We start from the raw sequence: 19,041 nt of genomic DNA on the forward strand, positions 1-19,041 counted from the left end.
TTATAATACTATAAGTTAGATATGGATAAATGAAGGAATAATACATATATCTTATTAACCAAGCGCGAGGGCCGTACTGGGAGAATATCGGCCCGAGGTCTTGACAGTACGGACCGAGCGCAGCGAGGTGCGTACAAAAAAGACCGAGGGCCAATATTCTTCCAGTACGGTCCCGAGAAAGCTTGGTTAATAAGAGATTTATTACACGACTGAAGTTCAAAGGGACACAAGTGCGGTATCATTCGGGACCATTCGGGACAGTGCCCGGTCCAATACTGAGAGAATATTGACCGGCAATAGAGCATTTTGATTGGTTGATTTTAGTTATTGGCCCTCTGACTTCCCGAGTCGTGTAATAAAACTGTTTTAGAGTATGAACATCTACATAATAGCGTAATTTATTAATAATTCCTACATTTTTCCTTAATTTATTGTTGATATGCTGGACTTGGGGTCCCCAATGTAAATTTTGATCAATAAATACACCTAAATACTTTATTTGACATTCACCGTCGCTCAATTTTATGTATATGTATATGTCCACCTATTCTTGAGGATGAAATTACCATATAGTTAGTCTTAGTTTGGTTAATGGATAGTTTGTTAGGTTAATGAATAGTTTATTAGCGTTACACTACTTGAAAACTAATTTTAATTCCTCATTCATAACAGATTCAAGGTGTTTAAAGTTAGCACTTGTATAAAACATATTTTAAATTTTTCTTCCGTTTTTTTTTTTTACAATGAGGTATACTTTCCGAGTTGTATCTTTCCTATATCCTCATCAGCCACTTCGTAGGGACCCCGCTCCGGTGGAAATTTATCCTCTCCCCAACTTTCCTATGTCTTGCAAATTCAAGCTAGCGGTCCGATGCGCCCGAGAGTAGTTAACATATCATAACAACATAACATAACATTTATTCGGGAAGCTACAACGCAAATGTAAAAAATACATCCTGAAAAGGGAAAATCGTGAGGTTAGCCCTGTATACAAACAATTTCCCTGACAAAAAACATACAAAAGATAAAATTTAATGGCTACAGATTCAATAAATGTTCAATAAATAATCAAATAAATTTTAAGTCTTCTGTTAAAAAAGACAATGATTCGGCATGTACAATGTATCCTGGCAAGCTATTCCATTTCCCCACAATGCGAATGAAGAAAGAATATTTGTAACAATTACAAACTGCTCTTTTGAGGTAAAGTTTATAGTCGTGGTTAGCTCTTGTATGCTTATTGGCAAACACAAAGAAATCTGGGAAAGAGAGGTGATCAATACCAAAAACTATCTTATAACATTGAACCAGAGATAGAAATTCTCTCCGCTTTCCTAGTGTTTGCCATTTTAGTAAGCTACAACGGTGTTCGTAATTAATTTTGCCTCGTTTCTGCCTTAAAGCTAGTCGCGAAGCTCTTCGTTGAACCGTTTCTAGAGCCGTAATATCCTTAATCCAATACGGACTCCAACAGGAGCCGCATACTCCAGTATGGGCCTGACCAGTGACTTATAGAGCTGCGAAAACACGTACTGGCTATTAGTTCCGTACGGTTTACATGAAACTGATCTATAGAAGTGATTTTTTAAAGTCTAAAAACTGAGGTCTGAAGCTGAGATGTAATATCTTTTTCTGTACAAAGGCGCACGTATAGTTTCCTGCTTTGATATTGTGAGGTGGACATGTGAACCTGGTTGAACTGATTTTCTCTAGGAATCACCAAAAGCAACTTATAGGCATACATCTGACAACACATGATTTCTTAGACAGAATGTCCCATAGAGGTCCTTGCTCCGCCTTAAATCCGATCACAGGTAAGGTACAACTAACGCGAAAATATAAAAAGGTAGTTCTTGGGAGTTCCTTTTAATATCGATCAGTTTCATCTGAGCTCACAGCTGACCTGCAAACAAATCGAATAATGACAATGAAACAAAAGTTACTGTTCTCTTTACCATGACCTGATATTGGCTCAGTGGTCGGGAAGATTAAAGTACAGCATGCATAATTTAAAGAACAGCCTGCAGACGAACTGGAAATAGTAAACATGACCACTGACCTGTCTTCAGAGTATGGCAGATGCACGCATGATTTTTTCCTGTCTTACTAAACACTTCTCGCTATCGAATCCGTTTTGCATGCACAAGACTTTGTTAAGTTCTGCCATACTCTGCAGACTGAACCACTGATTATGAAATGTTTTGTACAGTTCTACTTTAAATTACTGGTTGCTGTGCTTGATGTTCCCCACAAAACCCAAAACATACTGGGCCTCACCTGAAACTTCCTTTATGTCATTAACACGAATTGAAATGTCCCCTACACTAGCTAATCCCACCCTCACAGCTTAAAACATGGTATATACAATATCAAAACTCTTTTCACTCCACACCCACACAGGTAAGTTTTTTGAGGATGAGAATTTTTTCTCATAACTTTTAGGTAACAATGTCTTGCTGGGGAACCACTTACCCATACTTTTGTCAAGGTTTATTTCATTGCCAGTATTGCTCTTTTAGTTGGTAGTGGTACATCAGAATCTGCTGGGTAATCAAGGTTGTTTGGATCCAGAAGCTGACAAAAGTCTCTGGGATTGCTGGCTGCCTTTCCTTGTTTTGGATCATACCAGTACATCATGTAAAAATTGCACATTTCATCTTCATGGGTTAATCTGGTCACAGAAATAGACATAGAATCCCTTAGTTTGTGCGAGTAAATACACTTCTAAGTGAAGTACTCAAAACATCAGCTTTTAAAACTCCCTACATAAACATATGTACATAAACTTTATGTATACCGGTACTTGAGTTTTTTAGAGCAGCTAACAAGCTAATATCTTTGAGCTGAGACAACAAGTGCTTAAAAATCCCTACTGGCAGGAGGCAGACCAGTAAGCTATTTATAAAGCGTAGCTGGGGAGTTGAACTCGGGGCAACCGAGAACAAATCCAGTGAGTAGCAGGGTGCAGGACACTGAATTACAACTCCAGCTACCTAGCCACTCAGCCACACCGCCACCAAACTACAGTGGCCAATTTACTTTATCAACTCTTTCCATGAGACCAAATTATTTTGTAATACCCTAACTAGTTCAACACCACAGTTCCTTTTCCCTAGTCTGGTCTGGTCTGGTAAGATGATGGTCATAATGATACTATAAACAAGCATACCCTGAGTGTGTTACTCTGTTTCTCTGCATTGAATTGAAAGTGCAACGGGCAGCCTGTAAATAAAGATTATTTTATGCTTTAACAAAAAGAAGCAAACCTAATCTATGTTTCTAGAAGCACATCCAAAAAATTCAGTTGTAAAGTCTGAAGTTGGAGATGCACCGGATATGGGAAAAAATGAATGAAATTTACAAGAAATGAAAAACAAGAGGGCAGAAATGTATGGTCGGGAAAGAACAGGAGAGGTGACAATGGAGATCTGGAGAGTAAACATGAGAGTCGAGTGCTAGAGAGGTGAGGAGATGGAAAAAACAAGGCAAGAGACTTAAAGATTGGGTAGGAATTGTAATTACTTTATACTGTTTAAGAATACCAGTGCTTACTATAGTGTCTCCACTTTTTATATCCACTAGATTATCTACTGGGTAGAATGCCTGAAAAATTAAACCAAATATGAGATATCAATGAAATAAACCAATTTTTTTCCTCTATAATTCTGTTTACTGTGTACAGACTTTCAGAGAGGCTCTTTGAGAGTTGATGAATATTTACTTTTCAGTGCCAAATTTCCTACAGGTGATGGGTAATTTATACAAACTTGAAATTTATATTTTTACTTTACATGGAAGTCAATTATGCAACTGCTGAAGATTTAACTTACCTGTGGTCGCTGTGGATCCATTTTACCTATTAGAGTCCATTTCCCATCACGTATTCTGTAGCCAGTCACTACCGTCCCTGGAGCAATTCCAGAGTTAAGCTCGACTTAGTATGCAAATATGATATCCAAACTTTACACCTTAAATCTTTTTAAACTTGAAAAGTTGTTTTGAATCATTTGGTTTTCTCTTAATTTATACTATTATGTGTTTGCAAATTAACAGGTTACAAGACACAGAAGTGGATTTAGGATCAAATGCCAGCATTAATATCATTAAATCTGAAAACCAAAATTCAAAAACCTTTAAAAACAACGGAGAACCACACACAGAAAGATCGTCAAAATATTTTTAGAGACCAGAAGAGTGATAAGTGATAAACAGAATTCTTTATCTGCTACAAAGGTACACTGATTGAAAGAATCCCTGAGAAGACCTTGGATTTCAGGAATCCCTCTCAACTGATTTTTGAAATACTGAATTTTCCAATCTTGTTCAGTCTAAATTTTGCCCATTAATAATCATCCATCTATAAATTATTGACTAAACAACATCTCTAGCAACATGCCACATATTCATGACTCATATATTGTACCATTATTCTAAAAGGACTTAATAACCCTAAAGAGACATAGAAGGGGTCCTATTGGTGATCATTTCCTCCATTCTCATGACCTTGCTTTGTGATTCATTGGTGATATTGTACGGAGAAACTTGATGCTAGTCATACTAATGGGTAAAAGGGGAAAAAAAGAAAACCCTTAACTCCAAGAGGGGAAAAAATTCCATCTAAATACTATCAGTACAATGGAACTCACCAATTCCATGAGTGTGGACTCTAAAGTCAAAAGGATGTAAGACTGGTCCATCATGATATTGACATCCAATGTCAAAATGCCAAGCTGGATAAAGAAGAAACACAGTATTTAGTTATTAGGCAGGTGATATGCTGAGCAGGCAGGGGAGTGACTTCAAAGATTTTAGTTTACCTTTCTTCTTTGGTGGAATGTCTCCAAATGGTTGTAAGAGAAATACAGCAGCCAGTTGACTGGGTCTGTGAAGCAAAAGTGAGAAGCAGAACTGTTATAACTGAAACCTTGGGAACAGTTATGAACTGTTTTACTCATTTGTTCATTTTCAACTTATGAAGGTTTAATTTCACTTGATTATTTAGATTTCCCATTAATTCTTTTCCACCAGGACTAGGAAGAGAATGTAACAAAGTATTGTGTCATGGCTGAGGTATGGTTTCATGGCTGAGATTAGGACTGTAGAGGCTAAGTTTAGGTAGAAGTCACTTCAAACAAGTACCTACAGTAATTGCGACAGCTAACTACATGCAAATTGTTTTTAGGAAGAACAAAATACCACCCTACGGCCAGGAGGTAGTGAATTCATTTCATAGGTTCATAACCTTTTCCAATTATAATGCAGTAATAGGAGGAGAAGGTCAAGAAAAGAAATTGAATTGGAGGGAAAGACAGGAAACCACACGAAGATCTCAGGGATGGGGAGGGGGGGAAGGGGAGAAAAAAAAAGGAGAAGGGAAGAAAATAAGGAAGAAAAAGACAAGGAGTAATTGAGAAAATTAATCAACTTTTTGCTCTTCATGTTTTTGTTGAAGTAAAAATAAATGTTTTTTGATTTTGCTATTGCTCAAAGCTGAGTTGTTCAAAGCATGAAACAGACTTTACAAACTCCAACAATATGATGTTAAATGGTTTTTCAGTTCCCCTTATTTGTACTAATTAAGTTTTGAACAAGGCTTAGAATGAGGACTGAAGTAATTTGCAACTACAGTTACTCACCGCACTGACATCATGTGCAATTCTGCCCCAGCGTAATCTTTTAGAGTAGGATCAGCTGTGGAGAGGTTGAACAATAAATATTACAAGTCAGATAAGGATTGATTTTTACACCATGAGCTCCATCTGATAATCTTTTAGAGTAGGATCAGCTGTAGAGAGGTTGAACAATCAATATTACAAGTCAGATAAGGATTGATTTTTACACCATGAGCTCCATCTGATCCCAGTTATCAACAACTGGTTAGAATCCTCTGTCCCTTAAAAAGCAAGTTTCTATGTTAAAATAAATTGCATAAGGACTTCAAATAAATTGCTTAAGGACTTTGCACACGAACTAGCCTCTGTCATTTGAAGCATCTATAACCAGTCTCTTAAGGAGGGATACATCCCATCACTTCTAAAATCTTCCATCGTCACCCCAATCCCAAATGTAAACCCACCAAGAGAAATAAAGAGCGATCTCCACCTGATATCGCTCACATGTACTCTGGCAAAAGTCATGGAGGGATTCACATGCAATAAACTACTGCCACAGTTACATGGAAAAATCGACCCGCAACAGTTTGCGCATAGAGGCCACTCGACAACAGATGCCCTTCTATTCATGTTACAAGCCATTTACGAGGCAGTAGATTGTACTGATCTAGGAGCTCAGGTCTTCTTCGCTGACTTCTCGAAAGGCTTTTATCTGATTGACCACAACATTTTAATGACTGAGTTGCGAAAACTAGAGGTTGATCCAGCGCTCATCAGTTGGATTGCGGCGTTTCTAACCAACAGACAGCAAGCTCTAAGAATAGGTACAACGCTATCAGATTGGAAATTCCTCAAGGGAGGTGTGCTGCAGGGAACTAAATTAGGAGTGATACTTTTCACAATAATGACAAACAATCTCTTAGCTGATTGGCACCTGAGAGTCAAGTTTGTGGATGACAAGTCTGCCACAGAAATACTACCCAGGAACTCTATCAGTCTGCTCAATACGACCATTTCTAACATTTATGAATTCTCCATGGACCATAATATGAGACTAAACCCTACTGAATGTAAAGAGATGTTAATTAACTTTATCTCGTATCCTAATTTTACTCTCAGACCATTAGTTATTGGTAATAACATTATAGAACATGAATCGACTTACAAGATTCTAGGAGTATTCATCAATAGCGACCTTAGGTGGAATAGTCATGTTAACTAATATAGAAAAAAAGCTTGCAAGAAGCTCAACGTCGAGCCTGCGTTGACCAAGGTAGCATGTTAAAGGTCTATACAAGCACTGTTAGATCTGTTATAGAGTATGTCGTACCAGTATGGCAATCCATTCCAGGTTATCTGTCTGACAAAATTTAATCCATACAGAAAAAGGTGCTTAAGATAATTTTCCCATGTGCTGATAGTTACTCAGAAGCCCTCAAGTTAGCACGGGTGGAGACCCTTGCGTATAGAAGAGATAAGATATGTAAAGAGTATATGTGCAAAATGAAGGACTTAAACCACCCTCTCCATCCTCTTCTACCGACACGCTTAGATGATACCTGTCCCTATAACCTCAGGCACAAATCAGACCAGTTGTATCTTTACAGAAACGTTACTACCTGTAGAACAAAGTGCACCGAAGACTTTTTAACTTTTAAGTATTTTTAACAAATGTGACGTATGTTCCATGTGGTGTATATAACTTGTACTTAATGTATACAGGAATAATGTACATAGTCGTTCTTATTAAGTTTTCATTGTATCATAACTCGTTAATTCAGTAAGTTACTGCCAGAGAGTTTAATAAACTATTATTATTATTATATAGCTTTTATAACACAATCCTTTAGTAAAGAATTTGAAAATATGAAAATCAAATATATGTACTGCGGTTTCATGAAATGTACCAAAGTGATCCTCACAGTAATGAACCCTACATATGTAGTAGTGGAAATAAGGCCTGAAAAAAATTCAGGCTCTTATGGAATTCGAACTGATATCAATGACTTTGAATATGTGAAAATCATATGACTGTGTACTGTGGTTTCATGAAATGTATGAAAGTGATCCTCGCAGTAATGAACCCTACTTATGTAGTAGTGGAAATTAGGCCTGAAAAAAATTCAGGCCCATACAGGAGTTGAACCCATGACCTCTGTGATGCCAGTGCAGTGCTTGACCAACTGAACTAACAAGCCAACTGGGATCTGGTCATTATGTTGGTTTGTATTAAACCTGTCCAAGTGATAACTTACAATGAATTCGAATTTATGAAAATCATATATGAGTACTGTGGTTTCATAAAATGTATAAAAGTGATCCTTGCACCCTACTTATGTAGAAGTCGAAATAAGGCCTGAAAAACAAAAATCATGTAGTTTTTACCAGCTGTAATCTAGGAAACAATAAAGATGGGGAAACAAAATCCTAAAACTTAATTGTAAGTCTTACACCTAAAAAAACTGAAATTAAAAGATTGTTAAACTTAACCTCTACACTTATTTGTGCTCCAAGAAGGACCCGAAGGGAACACCTTCAACCAAACAGGAAACTCACCTAAAAACTTGTCTACACTTGCATAGTGAACTTCAAGCACAAGGTAACTATGATCAGATTTGCCACCCACTTCAATGGCAGTGTCTAGAAAATTAGCAACAAATTCTTCAGCAGGAGTTGAAGAAATCAAAAATTTCAATTAAGAAATTCTCCAAAAACATTTTATTTTTGACTGCCACAACATTTATTTGTACTACAAGAGTCTTTTAAGTGACTTATAAATGACTCTTTCTCTCAGCCCATTTAATGTAATATCTCAGATCAAAGATATGTAACATGCAATTATTGTTGGGGAAGTTGGTAATGGAGAAACAGGTTAAGGAAAGGCCATGAAATCACAGTGAAAATGGCGTTAAGCATTCCTATTATTTGTATTGATGATAACAACACTACGATATAGGTGAATATTGGCGTGCAGTACCAGGTGGTAAGTCCAACTCTGGAGCATTTCTTCCCCAAGCATACAATATTTTTGCAGTAGAACCATGGCTGCATTTATTGGGTCCACTTTCTCCACATGTCCTACAAAAAGAAAAAGAAAAAAAAACAAAAAAAGATGTGTAAGTTAATTATTTTGTATACTTAAGTAGCAAATACCTGTTATTGTATTAAGTAATTTTTGCATTCTTCTGAGAACATTTACAGCAAGCAAGAAGACACAAAGCCAAAAACTATTTTGAACTCCAGCAATTTTCATCCTTTGTGTCACTCTTTGAACTTTATTGAATTTGTTGCGCTTACAAAATAACATCAGCAACTGGGGAAGGAAACAGGACGATATCCCATTGGATATTCAGCCCCAATATATAATTTACAACATAGTAATAACAATTGTAATCGTAGAAGTATGGGAATCCAAAATAATAATGATTATCATTGATATTATTTACAATCAAGTTAAAAAGTAACGTCATTAACTTACACCCTCACGATTTGGAAGTTTATAAGAAAGGGTTTTATCATAGTATACCTCCATGGCTATAGTTATGAGTCAGGGAAAGTAATTACATTTTTTATGATAAGGTGAATTAAATGCACATTTTGATTGGTTTGTGTTACCATGCATCATGAACATTTTGCTTTTTTTTATATAAAATAAATTGATTCTAATTGCATGTTGCTGTGGGTTTGCAGAGTCTGTGGTAGATTATACTAGATGTCACAAAGTGGAAATAATGGCAACATATTCAGCAGCACCTCATGTGCCACCATTATGTTTTTACCACATTTTGATATTATCTGCCATATATTACTGAACGCATGCACAGCAACATGAAATTCATTTATTAATTTTACAAGAATTATCCTCAATAAGATCTGTACTTGGATGGCAAAACCTACTGAACAAAGCTTTTCTTTGCTACAATTGAAGACCACATGTGAAATATTAGTCATATCATAAGAGCATTATTGACTTAATACTATTCTTTAATCAACATACCAATATTTTCCATCATTAGCAAAAGCATAATTTGCTGGCTCTGGGCATCCAAATATCATCAAATGGTGGGCTGTGTGCATGTCAACAAGGGGTTTAATTGCAACTGAAAAGAATGCATGCCCAATCATCAGTGACACATTTGCGCTTGTTCTCCATAGTATAATGATGTGTAATATTCATTTAAATAGTTATTGACACATTTTGATACAAAGTCAAAAACGTTTTCTTTTGAAAAGTATTGACCCAAAGTTTTTAGGTCTCTTATTAAATATATTTTTGTTACAAGAACGGGAACTGTATGATCTACTGTTTTATTGTTAAAAAAAAAAAATAGTCAGTAGCTCTGAATTTTTTTACTATGGGAAAATTAAAGCTCTGTTAGACATAATGTTATGTACTGTAAAACACTCTACCAATATATTCTTCCTTTCTATGTAGATCCACAGCAGTACAGAGGTACGTGTCTTCCTGCAATGTGTAATATTTTGCACTCAGTAAGTTGTGGCAGCTACATGTGATGCATGCATTGTCAGGGCTTGACACTAACTTTTCAAATTACAAACCAAAATGATGTGGCAAGTGACAACTTGGATGATACAATTTCAGTATGTTTACTAGCCAAACTGGCTAGTGGAAATCCAAAACCATAAGCCAAAACTGAATTTCTACTAGTCTGTGGCTACTTGGCTACCATTAGTGTCGAGCCCTGATTTTGGTTGACTTGGTTATAACAAGCTATAACGTTAATAATTATCACACTCATTGTTGGTGATATTTCTTTTTTACTTCAATTGCTTTTAAAGGACCCTCACCAAACAGACAGATGGGCTACAGATATGTTCCTCAGGTCTGCAGCATATCTGTGAAATACCTGCATGCCCTATCTGTAACATATCTGTAACATATGGGAATTTGGCCCAAAATTTCTAACTGTGACAGATATATTGTGACAGATGCAAAAAACCAACAGTACATCCATATCTGTGGAAATATCTGCTACTACAGATATGTTAGCTGTCTGTGGATCCCTACTGTGGCTATAGGGGAGACTATCAAGGGGGGGGGGCATAGGGTGTAGTTCATTAATTAAGAACAAGTGAATAAGACACTGCAATATTATCTATTTGACAAAGTTTATTGATATAAATTTAAAAGTATGTATGCAATTTTCATTTCTCTTCTAATCAGCAAGAATATATAAAACTTCAAAAATCATTTAAAAAGACAGGAATAATCATAAAATTGTGATAAAGTTCTAGCTGTTTTTTTTTATTTTTTTTTTTATAATACTTCTTTATAAGCTCAACAGCACTTATCTTGCAGGGTTTATTTACAATTGTGGCAGCCTGCTTTCTGTAATTTTTCTCATCCAGAACAAAACCTAGGAAGCAATGAAAAGACAAATGTTCAAGTCAGTTCTCAAATGATTGAAATTGTCGATTACCAACAAACAACCCAACAAAGTTGATTATGTTGGTAACATGGAGTTTCATAATCTAAATTCTAACAAAAATTTCAACCATGAAGGAGAGTACAGTAGTCTGTTTGACTATGCATACTGTACCTAGATTGCCAGAGATTGATGAGATCACCATGCACTTGAATAGCCCCCTTCCCTAACTAGAATCAATCAATCAAAATGATGAAAGACATGGTCCAAAGTAAGAGTGTAAGCTTGGTGAGCCAGGGAAGTAGTAATCCATTCTGCAAAAGACTGTCACTTCATAAAAAAATATCATCATGATGGCTTAGTTCCTGGAAAAGAAGAAAGTAATTCATATTAATTTTGTCAAACACTCTTTACCTTTGAAACATGATATAGAGGCAAATACCCTGCTGGCAGAGGCATTTATTTGTTAACTTCCCCTATGGTCCACGTAAAAATAAAGTCCTCTGTGCTCGGCCTGTTAAATCTTCTTCAAGCATGCGCCTGGGAATTATCCAAGGTTGTGGATAATCTGATTTGCAAAACCAGTCAGAACCTGTTTTAAACACGTTTTTATGCGCACACATCCTATTTAGCTATATGGCAAGACCAAGTGTGAGCCCACGATCAGCCGAGTACTACTGGGAACTAATTTGTTTCTAAGCAACAGGCTGCGCATGCTCGAAGAAGATTTAACAGGCCGAGCACAGAGGACTTTACTTTTACGTGGACCGTAGGGGAAGTTAACAAATTAACGCCTCTGCCAGCAGGGTAAGAGGCAAAGGACTATTTAAGGAATTGAAATTATTGAGATAAAAAAGAGAGAATGAGAGGTCATTCAGTTTACCTACCACCAAAAGTGAGAATTATCGCTGGAAACCAGCCCTTTGCTATTTGCATCCTCCCAGAACGCATCACACAAGTAGCCTGCCTTAACATCATCACCGGCAATCTCAACTTTACCTCTACCGAACAGGCACTTTATTCCACCCTCAGTAAATTTCACAAGGTGAAAGTCTATAGGGAAACAAGGTATCAGCAACTAAGATTATTCATTTGAAGTAAGTCTTGCTACAAACAAGTATTTCATAGTTTCGATAAGGTCATTTACAACTATGAACGAAATAAACAAAAAAAGTTTTAAGTTTCACCACTCAAAAAAAATGGGTGTCACTCACCATTATCCTCTTGAAAACATGTTGATGCTTTAATTTGGCAATTCATTGATTCCTTTTTGACATTTTTCAGAGCTGCTCTTTCTGTAAGCCAAACTTTAAGTCTGCAGCACGCTAAAACGACGCCAAGTGCAAGCGTTTGAATAACTGAAATATATCACACCCCAAAAAGAAAACAAGAACAAAGTTCACCGAAAAAGCTGTGAAATTGCAGCATACCCAATCAAACGCGTTTTATACTTTAGGTTCCATTCCCCCTCGTCTATCTACAGTGTAAAGCAAGATGGCGGACAAACGGATTGACTCAAGGAAATGCAAGCGTTTTCAACACCTTTTCGTTGCGTTGCAAATCCTTTGCCACCAAAGTTTGAGTTGTCTTGTGAGGGATGCTTTAATCGAAGCTCCAAGCTGTAATAATTTGAGACCAACCCCTCCATTAACTCCACGGTGTTTTGAAGATCACATCGATGGTTCGAATGTATGGGGGTGCCATTACCATTAAGCCTTTTATAGGCAGCTAATCATTTTATAAAATGATTAGCTGCATAAAACAAAATTGGCTTCATAAAATTAGTACTCCATATTTTTTAAGGCACCATTTTATAAATTGTTTAGCTGCATAAAGCATGATTGGCTTCATATCTTAAGCACCATTTTATAAAAAAAAACAGTAGCTGAATATTTGCGGTAATGACACTCCATACGAATGGATCACTGGTTTCGAATTCTTCAACAGCTGAAAATGGATGATCAGGATTCACACTGCAGGACACATGTTTTGATTCAGGCTCACTTGTGGAGAGCATTGAAGTACAAAATTATGAAGAACTTCCTTCACATGTTTATGAAAACGTAGAAGAACCGAACAGTAATGAAATAATTCCAGATATAGGTTTTAAGTTGAAGATAATGGGACAGCTGATGCAAGTACAGTAAGCTTAATTAACACTTTTGAAGGAAACAAAAGCCGTCTTGTTTATTTAAAGGTTGAGCTGTTTTCACGTTAGATTTGCAAAGCAAGTAAATTGATAAATTGATGTACAAATAGAAAATTGATTGTGTGAATATTTTTCTGGACCCTTTATTATTTTGTTGCCGGTAACCATTTATACACCTGGGTGAAGAGAGGCAATTTAATGCTGAGAGTAACCCTGCGATGGACTGGCATCCCATCCAGGGGGGAGTAGAAATACTCCTATAGTCGCTTCATGCTACAGAAACCAGAGTTAAGCGCCGGCCTAATGGGCCACTATAGGCTCCTAAACAGACTTACCTCACATTATTTTTTAATCAGTATTTGTTCTTGTTGAAGGACACAGGTTAAATACCACAATAAAGAGGATTTATAAAGACATCATGGCTGAGAAGACCCCTTTTGTAAACAGTTACATATGTCACTCAATATGCTATTTTCTATAAAGATCTTAGTAGTTTTGCAAAATTAATTGTTTAAAAGTGTGGTAGTTTGGACACTCAATTTTTGGTCAGCATTTAGCCAAGTATGGTCTCCTAGTAGGGGAAAATTCAAATATCATGACTGGCTTCTGATGACAAAAGATGGGTCCTTGATTTCTAACTCACCCTGTTTGATCACCTATATATATGTTAAATATATGTCCATTTCCCCAGATACTTTGCCAATATTTGAAAGAAGTTCCTACATATCTGTGAAATATCTGTGAAATATCTGTAAATATAATTGCAGATATGCTGCAGATATGAATAAAACCGTACTGTAACAGATACAAGACAGATAAAGTTACTTTACATATCTGTCCATTCCGTAAGGGGAACCATTTTGTTTAGCATACTAATCTTAAAAGAACGGTTTTATGATTGTGAAGTCAATTCCATTTTGGGTAAGAGAAGAACCAAACTGCTTTGAAAGGGATCCATTGCAGCTTGAGCTTCTCCCTAGTGGGAGATGACAAACCATGGAGCCCTACTCCAAGTAGTACCTTATGGAGTATTTCAATGGAGTACCCCTAAAAGTTATGTATTGGTCAAATAAAATACTTCACAAACATGGTAAATCGTATAGATGTACACATCTTGTAATTAATACATTTTGAGCTTGCCAGCTCTTCGATTGTTGCAGTTCGATGCAGTCCAGTTTTCTTGGGGGCACGGGGCTCTCAGTCTTAGTGGTTCCTTCATTTTGGTTTTACTGCTGCGTAATGAGTCCTTTGACCGGAAGACGAAAAACTCCAAATGATGAACAAAACCCACTGTTTTGAGTTTTGCATGAGGTATATTTCAGCTTACTGCATTTTCCAAATCAACCGCCCCAGTCATATGTGTTTGCTGACCCATCGGTGTTTTTTTGTTGTTGTTGTTGTTCCTTTACATATCTCAATTTTATTACACTACGGATAGATGGGTGAAGAGAAGGTCAGTTTAAACACATGAATTACTTCTTTTTAAGTCCTAGCTTTTATCCTCATCGCTTCACACAATTAAGAAACAAATGAGGCCTTGAGTAACTTGTGTTGATAGATTAAACGCCACACCTCTTGCAGACACCCCACATAAACAGGTATTTTGAAAGACGTAAAACCCGCTGCCGATTGAAGTACGTCCGTACTTTTGGCTTCTTGAAGATCATAAGATGAAGATGGTAATCGGTCCACTAAAGAAAACGTTCACAGATTACATTTCATTAAGCCTTCCGTTTGAAGTGGCCAGTCGTTTAATGTTATATTCAAGATGGCGGTCAATGTGGGACTGTATCGAACTGTGACAATCATACCGCTGGCAAGATCAAAATACATTAAGATGTGTACAACTAAATGATTTCCTTACAAAGTATTTTATCTGACTAATACATGATTGTTAGGGGTACTCCATAGGGTACTCCATGGAGTAGGGCTCCGCGTTTTGTCATCTTCCGAAAACAAGTGATATATTTCGTGCATGTAATGAAGCAGAAGACAAACACTTCATTTACATAAAATTTCACAACGACTTTTGAACCCCTCACCGTTTGAATTTCGAGAAATCATCGATAAACCAGACCGCACTGCTCTCCTTACCTTTGTCGGATGGACGCCGGGCATGGCGAATTTCAAAATTTCTGATGACTCATCTCTATCTTGCTGCTTTTCAGCTTGAGATCTTTGGGACAGGATGTCGTCAAAATCCCAAATCGGTTCTTTGTCGTCTTCATATGCAGTGCACATCGTTACATACGAACTTACCAACACGAAAATTGTGGCAAATGTTCTGCTCATCATGTTGGACGCGTTGAATTGAGCATCAACAAATGCTATGGTTCGGCTGGCTCACAATACAAGGAGCTGCAAAAAATTTTGATGTGACGTCTAGCCTCTTGGCTTGGCTTGATGGATTGTCACAAGGGGTACCATTGCTCATGTCCGGAGCGCACAGGTCAAATTGTTTATTTTGCAAAACAATCTGTCATCAGTTCGATGAGACATAAGTGCCCTGTGACTTTTTTTTTTTTCTGCCAAATTGTGTCAAGCCTTGCCAATCTTCAAAGGTGTCATCGTCTTGCCTCAGTAAAGGACAAATTTTTTACATGCGAGAGGTCCTTCCTTTTCGGCAAAATCCGTCCCGTTATACGACGTCGCGGAAGCATTGCGGAGATTTTGACCTTACACGGCTGAGTGGTTTTTAGGCGTCAAATTTTAATCTTTTAGTAAGGCGTAACGAGTGAGATTCGTTGTCTAAATTACCAGTCAATCTTTATGTCTAAATTTGAGATCAATTTTTGTGGAGCTTATAAACCAAGGAATAAAGGGGTAAGTTTCTAAAGAAACTGTGGTGCTGCGTCGGTGGGGGTAACAAGGTAATTTGGTAATATCAACTAAGTTGAAATTGTAAATTGGCCACCGTAAAGAGTTAAAAAGCTGACGTTTCGAGCTTTAGCCCTTCGTCAGAGATGGGCTAACGCTCGAAACGTTAGTTAACGGCGAGTCTTTGTAAAACGAGGACCGGATAGATGCGGATGGCGGATGCGGATAGAAAAGTTGCGGATGGAAAAATGTGGATAGAAAAAAATAATCGATTGGAAAAAAAAAAAAACAACAACAACAACATTATACATGTCATTACAGTCGAACCCCGCTATGTCGAACCCCCGCTATAGCACAAAAACAAAAGTCGTATCTTAAGGATAATACAGTCTTCGTCAATTTCATAGAAAATACGAAAGTCCCGGAGAACGTAATACTTGTTTCAATGGAGGTTACGAGCTTATATACAAATATACCACAAGAGGAGGGAATAGACACTGTATGCAAAGCATACGAAATATTCTATAGAAACGGAACTCCTATCCCTACACAACTACTAAAACAAGCGCTTAGGCTAATTCTCCAGGAAAATTCCTTCCATTTTAATGGAAAGCACTACCTTCAAAGACATGGTACGGCAATATGGGCACGAAAATGGCAGTCGCCTTTTCTAATATTTTCATGAACAAGGTAGAGACAGAAATCCTTGACAAAAGCCTTTTCAAACCCCTTGTTTGGAAACGTTACATAGACGACATCTTCTTGTTATGGAGTACAAACAAAGCAACAATAGAACGTTTCATTGAAAAAGCAAACTATCATCACCCAACAATAAAATTTACGGCTGAAATTTCCGATAAGGAAACAACATTCCTGGACACCTACATCTACAAAGGCGAACAATTCGAAAAGGACGCAATCCTTGATGTGCGTACTCATTTTAAACAAACTGAGACATTTCAGTATACACATAGTTCCTGTCACCTACAAGGAGTTAAGAAAGGCGTCATAAAAGGAGAGGTCCTTAGACCTCTCAGAACAAACTCCTCTCAAACAATATTCGAGGAGAAAATTGCAGATTTCAAAGTGCATTTGCTAAAGAGAGGCTACCCAGAGGACCTCATTAACATAACCTTCTCAGAGGTGAATTTCAAAAACAGGAAACTAGCTCTTCAACAGAAACCGAAGACGAACCAACGAATCTTGCCTTTTGTTACACAATACCAACCATCAGTGCCAAACCTAAAGCAAATTCTCATGAGACACTGGCATTTAATAGAAACACAACCAGTACTGAGCGAATTATACAAAAATCCGTCGCTCATATCTTACAAAAGGGGGCGATCGCTCAAAGACATACTCGTGACCAAACATACTCGAGCCAAACTTTGAATACCGTATTTACTCGAATAAACGCCGCGGTGCTTATTTAATTTTTCGCGCCACAAGTGCTGCCGTTATTTAAAAATTGTACCAGACAAATTTACTTTTTCTATATTTTTATTCAACGGTACACTTTCTATCTGTCAATTTTCCTATGGACTGATGCTAAACTGATAGTAAATCTAGAATTACGAGAGAAATTCATGCGGTGAAAAAACCCCGAGCGTTTCGTGATAACCCGAGCAGAATAATAGAGTCACTTTGAACTATAGAACATCACATTTAAAGAATATAAATTGCCGATGCTGTGTTAAAATTGTTTTATAGTGTTTTTCTTGGTTATACGGAATTCCACGAATAAGCGCCGCATCGGGGGTGCGGCACTTATTCGAGGGCGGCGCTTCTTAATTATAACTTTTTTTGTCCCAGATGCGGCGCTTATTCGAGAGCGGCGCTTAATCGAGGGCGGCGCTCATTCGAGTAAATACGGTAGGCTATTCTAAACACGCGCTGGGGAGTCGTGTAGGCCTGTCAACCCCCTATTTTACTGTAATGACATTTGTTTTTCCAACCGGTTTTTTTTTTCTATCCGCATTTTTCCATCCGCAATTTTCATCCGCATATTTCTATCCGCATCCGCCATCCGCATATATCCGGTCCTCGTTTTACAGAGACCCCTTGAGTGACATTAGGTGAAGAGAGGTTTGCTGGGGGTCACGCGCGTAGGAATTTCTCATGGCGTGAAAAAGAAAGTTAGCAGAAGAAAGCCGTCAAGAAGAATTTGAAGAATTTCTTCGCGACCAGGTGTCCAAAACACCACCATCCTACTATTAATTTACGGCTTACAGATCAGCGGAAGAAATAAACTTTCTGGACAAAAAAGAGGCTATTTCACCAATTCGTTCAGCGGATTTCTTCTGTTTCTCAACAAATTGCAAATCGTCAACTCTATGGCCATGAGAAATTCCCGCGCGCATGACTTCATGCAAACTTCACCTCGTGTTACTTAAGGCCTAAAACTTTTTCGTGGACTGACGAAGAAACGCTCGTATTGAAGGGCTCCTAACGGGGGCGTGCTCTCACGCTAGTCTAAGTTTGGAGCTGGGGCTGAACGTCGTTATATTTCAAGTAACCTGAAAATGTTCCTGTGCAGACTTGACCCGGAAGCGCTGAAACGTGCTGTGTGATTTTTTATGCTACGACTTTAAACCCGTGGCAAATTTAGCATAACAAAAGGTAATTAAACAGGTTTACAACGCAAAAACTCAGCTATCTTTTATGCATAAAGGACATCATTATTTATACCACACAGTAAAAGAAAAAAAAGTAATAACAGTTATTTTAGTCACGCGCGTTATCGTCCTGGGGATGAATGAGCCAAGCGCTTGAGTGTCTTTGTACAAAATCCGTGCAAGATGCCCTGACATCCATTCCGTGTTCTAGAATTTGGGGTCATTTTCCGCCATTCCATGTTTTAGTATTTGGGGTCATTTTCCGCCGTTCCGTGTTTTAGCATTTGGGGTAATTTTCCGCTATTCCGCCGTTCCGGCTGTTATTGTCGCCCCTTTACAGGCCAGACCAAATGGCTAGGATGACGCTATATCGAAGGCGTTGTCGAGGGTAAGAGTAAACGGTAAGTTTGGTCAGCGGGGAAATTAAAACCCGCGAATATTGCGAAAGGATGACATTAAAA

General features: G+C 37.6%; 2 protein-coding genes and 1 long non-coding RNA gene across 3 annotated transcripts; 1 reads left to right on the forward strand and 2 right to left on the reverse strand.

The window, feature by feature from the left end:
* Window positions 1–898: 898 nt before the first annotated feature.
* Window positions 899–15,785, reverse strand: LOC111335044 (peptidyl-glycine alpha-amidating monooxygenase). The gene is made up of 13 exons (XM_088758805.1): window positions 15,243–15,785; window positions 10,023–10,077; window positions 9,610–9,712; window positions 8,590–8,690; window positions 8,169–8,252; window positions 5,637–5,691; window positions 4,818–4,882; window positions 4,647–4,730; window positions 3,831–3,907; window positions 3,553–3,603; window positions 3,170–3,222; window positions 2,473–2,671; window positions 899–1,903 (listed from the first exon to the last, which is right to left on the reverse strand). The coding sequence occupies exons 1-12, from the start codon at window positions 15,441–15,443 to the stop codon at window positions 2,491–2,493; spliced, it is 1,110 nt and encodes a 369-aa protein (XP_088614931.1). The 5' UTR covers window positions 15,444–15,785; the 3' UTR covers window positions 899–1,903; window positions 2,473–2,490.
* On the reverse strand, window positions 10,724–13,785 carry LOC111333701 (uncharacterized). The gene is made up of 4 exons (XR_016000685.1): window positions 12,214–13,785; window positions 11,887–12,052; window positions 11,174–11,364; window positions 10,724–10,990 (listed from the first exon to the last, which is right to left on the reverse strand). It is a non-coding gene; the product is annotated as an uncharacterized LOC111333701 (long non-coding RNA).
* Window positions 15,786–15,975: 190 nt separating the features above from the next.
* On the forward strand, window positions 15,976–18,931 carry LOC148731982 (uncharacterized). The gene has a single exon (XM_088758806.1). It carries the CDS (start codon window positions 16,608–16,610, stop codon window positions 17,355–17,357), a length of 750 nt encoding a protein of 249 aa, XP_088614932.1. The 5' UTR covers window positions 15,976–16,607; the 3' UTR covers window positions 17,358–18,931.
* Window positions 18,932–19,041: the final 110 nt, after the last annotated feature.

This window comes from Stylophora pistillata, chromosome 4, assembly GCF_964205215.1.
Source record: "Stylophora pistillata chromosome 4, jaStyPist1.2, whole genome shotgun sequence".
Classification (NCBI taxonomy): Eukaryota; Metazoa; Cnidaria; class Anthozoa; order Scleractinia; family Pocilloporidae; genus Stylophora; species Stylophora pistillata.

Excerpts from the sequence above, each read along its gene's own strand:
- LOC111335044 (XM_088758805.1), bottom strand. The coding sequence starts at position 15,443 with ATGATGAGCAGAACATTTGCCACAATTTTCGTGTTGGTAAGTTCGTAT. Across the intron at positions 5,692-8,168 it reads AAGTGTAGACAAGTTTTTAG|CTGATCCTACTCTAAAAGAT; the intron begins GTGAGTTTCCTG and ends ACCTCTCCACAG. Across the intron at positions 3,908-4,646 it reads AGTCCACACTCATGGAATTG|GGACGGTAGTGACTGGCTAC; the intron begins GTGAGTTCCATT and ends GAATTGCTCCAG.
- LOC148731982 (XM_088758806.1), top strand. The coding sequence starts at position 16,608 with ATGGGCACGAAAATGGCAGTCGCCTTTTCTAATATTTTCATGAACAAG.